Genomic DNA, 7,500 nt, shown 5'->3' on the forward strand with positions numbered 1-7,500 from the left:
TACGTTCCGCCAAAACCCAGCGTCTCAAAACGTAACATGCGCCGGTTCTACGTTAGCTGTCATCTCCCCATTGAGACTGAAAAAGAAAAAGGTGATTAAAACTTTTAATAGGAACGCATTTGATCAGCTACGGTCACGATCTGCTCAAAGAGAGAGACAGAGAGAGAGAGAGAGAAAGAGAGAGAGAGAGAGAGTACTGAGTCAAATTTTCCTCTGAGAGATTCTGAGAGATGTCGTTGTTGTTTTTTTTTTGTTGTTTTTTTTTTTCAGATACACTTTTACAGAAACGCCCTTCTAATTCGGGGACTCGGCTGTCGTGCGTTCTGTGGGTCGGCGCATGCGCGCTGTGTGTGCTGCTTCTGTGTATTATAACTTTAAGACACGGGTTCAGATAAAGGTTTACTCGTGTAGGGTTTTTTTTTTTTCGTTTGTTTGTTTGTTTGTTTGTTTTTAAACGATTTCTCTGACACGCTCAGACGGGCGAATGCTGTTAGACGCAATGGTTAGGCTGAACTGAACTTTAGCTGCGGTTGAAAATAAGTTTTCTCTATTTCTGTTCCCTTGTAGTTTAAAAAAGTTGTGGATTGGACATGAAATAGGGACTGATGGAAAAGCACTGCTTGGACGATTGTCTGATGGTGGGGCTTAGTAGAAATCTAATATTTAGCGGTTGCAAGGTGAAAGAATAATATTATTTTGGGAAATTATGTTTTGTAAACTAGAGGAGCTCATTTTGGAGTCAGTTGTTAGCCGTCGGTTTAGAAAAATAAATGAACAATTGCTGGGCTTTCTGTTTGTCGCACCGCTTTGCAGGGCTGTATAAAGTACAAGTAGAAGGTTTGTTAGTAAAAAAAAAAAAAAAAGTACTCTAAGTAGAGTTAAACTGACAACCGTTTTTGTAAATTGTAAATGAGTAACTCTTTTACTCTTACTTAAGTATTTTTCAGGAAGGATACTTTAACTCAACTTAGAGAACTTTTTTTTTTTTAATTACAGTACTTGTACGTTAAACACCCTGTAGTGTATTTCTTTATGGAATGATCTCAGCATGTTTAGCAATGTGACTGAATAAATGCTACCCAGTTCATAAACAGAACAGATTTACTCTGAAATCAAACAGCATCAGTAACGCAGAGAGACAGACGTGTTGAACATTACGGGGCTGGAATCATTAAACCAGGCGGAGAGAAGAACATTCCTTCACATATGCATTTGATACCATAAATTTGAATGGTTAGAAGAACGGATAAATGGTTGATAGTATTTGGAACTGTCGTGTGTGTGTGTGAGATAGAAAAAAAAGAGACAGGCAGACAGACAGGCAGACAGAAAAATGAATATGGTTTGAGTGAGAACACTCTTCTTTCCTGTTGTGCTACTGTGAACATTTCTTTCCACTGTGCTGTCCTTTTATCCTCATTAATATTTACTGTATATTTCATAAAGGTAGCCCAGAGTACAGCTCACAAAACACACACACACACACACACACACACACACAGAGTGAAACCTGCTTTTTCTTTTTCTCCAGAGAGTGTAGAGTCAGTTACGGATGTGTTTCATCTCTCTAAGCCCTCTCAGGTCTGGACTACGGGTTCTACTCAAAGTTAGGGATCTCGTTTAGTTTTACAAATTCTACTATTAAACCATTTTCACGTTTTCATCTCTGTATGTTTGTATGAATGAATAAATGAATGAATGCATGAATGGATGTGTGTATGTATGCATGAATGTATGCATGAGTGTATGAATGTATCGAGATATGAGTGTATGAATGTATATATGTATGCATGAATGTATGTATGTATGAGTGTATGTATGTATGCATGTATGTATATATGTATGTATGTATGAGTGTATGAATGTATCGAGATAAGTGTGTATGAATGTATATATGTATGCATGAATGTATATATGTATGCATGCATGTATGTATGCATGAATGTATGTATGAGTGTATGAATGTATCGAGATAAGTGTGTATGAATGTATATATGTATGTATGTAGGTAGGTATGTATGTATGTACGTATGAGTGTATGAATGTATATATGTATGTATGAGTGTATATATGTATGCATGAATGTATATATGTATGTATATATGTATGCATGAATGTATATATGTATGAGTGTACATATGTATGTATGTATGAGTGTATATATGTATGTACGTATGTATGTATCTATTTATTTATACGCCTTGAATTCTTTTTTTGTTGTTCTCTCTTGACAATACTGCAGATGAACTGACACTTTCTTCTAAATAGTGCTGGAAAAAACTGTGACATAAGACATACAGAATATCCTATAAGTCTCTTTTCAGATGAGAAACTCTGCTAAACCATCGACTCATACAAGGTCGTGCCGGGGACAGCATTACGAAATGGATACCGCGTTATAATCGTAATTACAACAAAACGTTCTTAAGAACTGGGGGATGATTCAAATGTAACATTTTTCCTCTGCTGGAAGAATTAACGGATCATTTTTTTTCTGCTCGACCTCAATGCATCAGTCACCACACCCACTAAGCCTGACCCATAACGGTCGGATGGAAAGAACTAGAAGATGCTCCCTAGCTGAGATAACGGCGCTGCTGCTGACTTGGTGTTTATGTCCATTCGTGACGTCTCTTGGGGCGCGCGGACACGGCTGTGCGTCCTCTTATCTCTGCACGATGACAATCAAAGCGAGAACACGCTTGACGTTTTCCATTACCTTAGCAATTTCAACGACCTCCACCCCCCCCCCCCCTTCAAAAAAAAAAAAAAACAACAAAAAAAACGCCACCAGCAATTTTAAACAAATGTCTGAGTAGTTCAAAGAAAAGCTCCAGGTCCCCTCTTGGGTGGCCTTGTTCTTAGATAGATTTGTGAAAATCTTAGAGAGGCTTGCTGTGCGTGCTGTTTTGGAGTGACAGAAACTTTTCAGTGAAGGTGAGAACCGGTGAAGTGCGTCAGGTGCCTACGTTTTAGTCGCCTTGCGTTGGCGTGAGCACTCATCAAACACAGGTGCTCTCTCTCATTTCTCTGCTCATCTCACAGATAAATGGTTAAGTAGCTGCCACCTGGCCCTCTGTGCGAGATCCACGTGTAAATCATGAGAGAGAACCGACGAGTCCATTTTTAAGACTCGAAACCGAGTCTTGGCCTTTTTTTGGCCACGATCAATCACAGACTGCTTTTATTTATGGTTATTTCTTCTCGTTTTGCTCTTAATCTGGACGTAGTTTTGAAGTTGATGTCTCGTCGCACACTGGATTATTTCCTCTTCGTTGACCTTCTACCGTCATTTTGTCCTTTCACTTTTTTTTATCAAATGGATTGAAGTTCAATGAGTTACTTGTAATAATCTCAGTGGCAGCAGTAGTACAGTGAATAATTACCTTAAATTATGGAAAAAGAAGCTTGAATTATTACCGTAAATTATGGTATGTCAAGCACAGAATTATTACTGTAAATTATGGTATATAAAGCATTGAATTATTACCGTAAATTATGGTGTATCAAGCATTGAATTATTACTGTAAATCTGAACGTAACCTTGAACATAATACGACTCCTGCATGCAAAAGTTGCATGTGCCAATAAATTTGAGATTCATTTGTCGAAGACTGACTTGATCACAAGAATGCTGCTTTGTCTGAGACATTATATGTAAGGAGAATGGCGAGCGTGGACAGCTAAGGTAAATTTTTACCACTACAATTTTTGAGTGATTTTGAGCAATTTCTCTCTCTCTCTCCTTCTCTCTCTCTCTCTCTCTCTCTCTCTCTACCGCTCTCTCTGTGTTTCAGAGTTGGGGAGATGGTGACCCACATTCGGATTCAGAATACGGGTGATTACTATGACCTGTATGGGGGAGAGAAGTTTGCAACACTCTCTGAGCTGGTGGAGTACTACACAGGGGATCATGGGATACTTCAGGACAAAGACGGAACCATCATTGAGCTCAAGTATCCGCTCAACAGCTCTGACCCCACAACTGAGAGGTGAGACTTGACCTTTCACCTTTGGCCTCTTCTACCCTTACGTCATAACAAGACATGGATGGATGGATGGTTTAATTCGAATAATAAAAATGAGGTGTAAGAAAGAGAGAGAGAGAGAGAGAGAGAGAGAGAGAAAGCCGTGTCGCCAAGTCAAGTTTGAGATATTTGGCTGACACGATAGAGGTACAAAGAGCACGCAATGGAAAACTTGATTAGAAGATTATGTAGGACAGGAAGGGTAGAACGGTTCATTAGAGTGAATACTCCAATCAGAGGTTAAAATCGGTTTCAGTGCCTTTTATGGTTACGCGTCTTCGCAGGTTACGTTTGCGTGCACACTATATCATCACAACCAGATTTTGCATATATCGGCGCCTTTGCGCGTTTGTTCAGATGGCCAATACAAAATGCAGACGTTAATCTTGCTTTAGTGGAAGGTCGGCCTGTGACATCGTCCCACAGCGACGGTTCTGTATATATCTCTGTAACTCTGTAACTGTTCAACGCGCCAAGCTTCGCGACAGTCCAAACTTCGGTTAATTCTCTCACACCAAAACGCTGCGACCGGCTACCGTCGGCTAACGCCGCGGCAAGTGGATAAGAACTCGTTCACTGACGCGGGGGTTCGACTTTCTAGAAACATCTAAAGGAGGCAAAAAAAAAAAAAACGAGAGCTTGGAGAACAGTTTTTAAAGAACCGTGATGAGTGAGTATCTGTATACAGGACAGGTTATTTACGTCAGTGCCACTTTACCACAGACACAGACGCAGCCCTAAAACAGGATACAATTAGAGACCGCATGGTTTTAAATAGCTCTTTCACGTCGCTGCATCTCGAGTGTGGTCAAGGAAACGCTGTAATGTTTTTACTCTAAGCGAGTGCTCGTCAAATCTTGACGACATCTTTAAAAATCAGCTTTGTCAAGCCACCATACCCTGAACGTTTTCAAGATTCTGTGTGAACGGAAATTAAAATTAAAATTGAATTGAAATTGAATTAAACTGTTTTTTTTTTTTTTAAATGGACCCTGTGACGTGTCGGATTTGAGACGTTGCCGACTTGACTAATTTCCAAACGGTGGTTGGCGAGGTCCGTTAACGCTCAGCCATGGCGCGTCTGCGACTTCAATTTCAGACTCGTCCAGTTTGTTATCTCGTGCGTTTTTAGTTGTTACTTCACGGTCAAAATGAAATCATATGCAAAAAAAAAAAGCCTTTTTTTGGCAACTAGTTTATTTATAGCTTGAAAGGTATGTATGTACCAGGGGTCACTGTGCGTCTACTGAGGTCAGTGGGTTGACTGTTCGTTTTTTTGTTGTTTTTTTTCCTTCTTTCTTTTTTTTCGTAGTGAGGTATGGTGTCACGTGGAGGTCATCTCTGGACTAGGACCGAAGGTCTTTGTCCACTTTTTTCTTTTTTTTAATTTATTTATTTGCCCCAGGTGGTGTCAGTCAAAATCCACTATGATATCAGCTGTAATCTGGGTGATACGTTGAGGTTTACTGGCACACTTTGCTCAATTACATGTGTGTGTTTCCAAATATAATAAATATATTTATAACGTAAAAGTGGGGCAACGGCCTAATCTGTTTTGTTCCTGTATCTGTGGTTAACTGGGGCTGTTTTAAAACCCCCCTGAACCTTGTCACATTTCCCACAACCCATGAACTGTAGACAGGCCAGTGTCCAGTTTGTCTGTCCAGTCTGTGACCCCATCAGTGGGGCTGTTTGTATGCTGTGGCGGTGTGTAGACAGACAGACAGACAGACAGACACACACGCACACACACACACACACGCGCGCGCATTCATATCTGAGATTATGTGTAAATAGTATATTTGTGTTCTATATAAAATGTTCTAAATATAGTTTTCTCATTATTATTCATCCACCCTGTAGAGAACAGGCTGTATGAGTGTGTGTGTCTGTCCTCAACACACACACACACACACACACTCACACACACACACACACACAGGGTACTGCCCCTCCCACTGTCAGTTGCTCTACTTCCCCTTCTCTCTGCGGTTGGAAACTTCAGTTTTGACACATTTGCAAACAGTGACCAGACCATCCAAGCCTTCCTGTGTCTCCTTTCCTAACCTCTCTCGTACGCTATTTCTGCACCATCGCTCTTTCACTCTTCCTCAGCCGTCGACCTCTCCGTCTCCCCCTGTCTCCCTCTCTCTCTCTCTCTCTCTCTTTGGCTTTCTTACGGTTACTCGGGGCTAGTTGAGAAACGGTTAGCCCGAATGGTAGTTCAACGGTTGGAAAAAGAAGCTTAGCCTACCCTGACGACATCAAACGGACAGAAAGAGCAAACAACACACTGCACTGACGCTAACACACCCCAAATTAACTGCAAGGCACATCATACCAACCTTGTTTTGTCAGGCCTGGCACGGAAAGTAAACAAATTCACGCTTTTTTTTTTTGTTTTGTTTGTTTGTTTGTTTTTGTCTCTCCATGCACACCAAGTGGAAAGGCCACATCAACCTTTAAATGTGCACACATGCATATATGATATGCGTGTGTCTCTGTGTGTGTCATTCAGCAGAGAGAGAGAGAGAGAGAGAATCTCTATGTATTTCTTCAGACACAACTAAACAGGCACTGAAAGTCATGCTTACCGTGCTTTTTAAGCAGTCTGTTTCACCTCTCTCCCTTCTCAGGGTCTCACTTGCCATAAACTGAGACCACAGACACTGAGGAACCTGAGACCTGATATACCATCTGCAACATTTTAAGCTTAGTAGTACAGAGAAAATACTAAAAATATTTTCCGTGGCGCTAGGTGCGAATTCATGATCGGCCGCGTGTTAACGTCTGTGTATCCAAAAAAAGGCGCGGAGCTATTCAGATGCGCTGTGATGCGGCCTCGGTGCTGAGCTACGTCGATACGTCGATCATTTTGGCCTAATCGCGCGCTTCATTGCGATACTTGATGCTGGAGCTACTCGATGTTATGGGGGCTTTTGACCCACTTTTGACCCAGCCTACTTGCAGTGTACTCTCTTATTTAACTTCAACATTCTCGCATTTCTATCTGGTCTAATATTTACCGGCGAAACTTTAGGCAACAGACATCTCCTTATTGGCTATATGCTTGGTTTGTATTCTGCCTGTCTTGGAAGTCGTTAAATGAATAAATCTTAATTTAGACGTAAACGTTATGTTATAGAAGCGAGTGGACTTCTGCAAATAAGAGCCATTCGATGTCCTCCTGCATAAAGCGCTCCATGAACAAACAAAACAAAAACAAAAACAACCCCCCCCCCCCCCCCAAAACAAACAGTAACGAATGTTATAAACGGGCACTAAAAGAATTTTAGCCGGCATCATTTCTAAGACGACGGCTGTCTGTAAAGATTTGCGCCAATGAGTGATAGAAAAGAAAAAGTCGTAGAAGTTTTTTGATATTGTTATCCCTAGGAATAGTGAATGAAATAGGTCTACAAAATAGGTAGAGGAGAACCGAGCGTTATGGATTGAACTAGGGTCGTCCCCT

At 40.9% G+C, this 7,500-nt stretch overlaps 1 protein-coding gene across 6 annotated transcripts in view; it reads left to right on the forward strand.

Moving 5' to 3' along the window:
* ptpn6 (protein tyrosine phosphatase non-receptor type 6) overlaps positions 1-7,500 on the forward strand; it is a 29,365-nt gene that overhangs the window by 5,061 nt on the left and 16,804 nt on the right. For all 6 annotated transcript variants that reach the window (XM_030783515.1, XM_030783520.1, XM_030783517.1 and 3 more), the window contains one exon: positions 3,798-3,992. In XM_030783515.1, coding sequence (XP_030639375.1) covers positions 3,798-3,992 — 195 coding nt within the window. The remainder of the gene's footprint in view (positions 1-3,797; positions 3,993-7,500) is intronic.

This window comes from Chanos chanos, chromosome 9 (genome assembly GCF_902362185.1).
Source record: "Chanos chanos chromosome 9, fChaCha1.1, whole genome shotgun sequence".
NCBI classification, from domain to species: domain Eukaryota; kingdom Metazoa; phylum Chordata; class Actinopteri; order Gonorynchiformes; family Chanidae; genus Chanos; species Chanos chanos.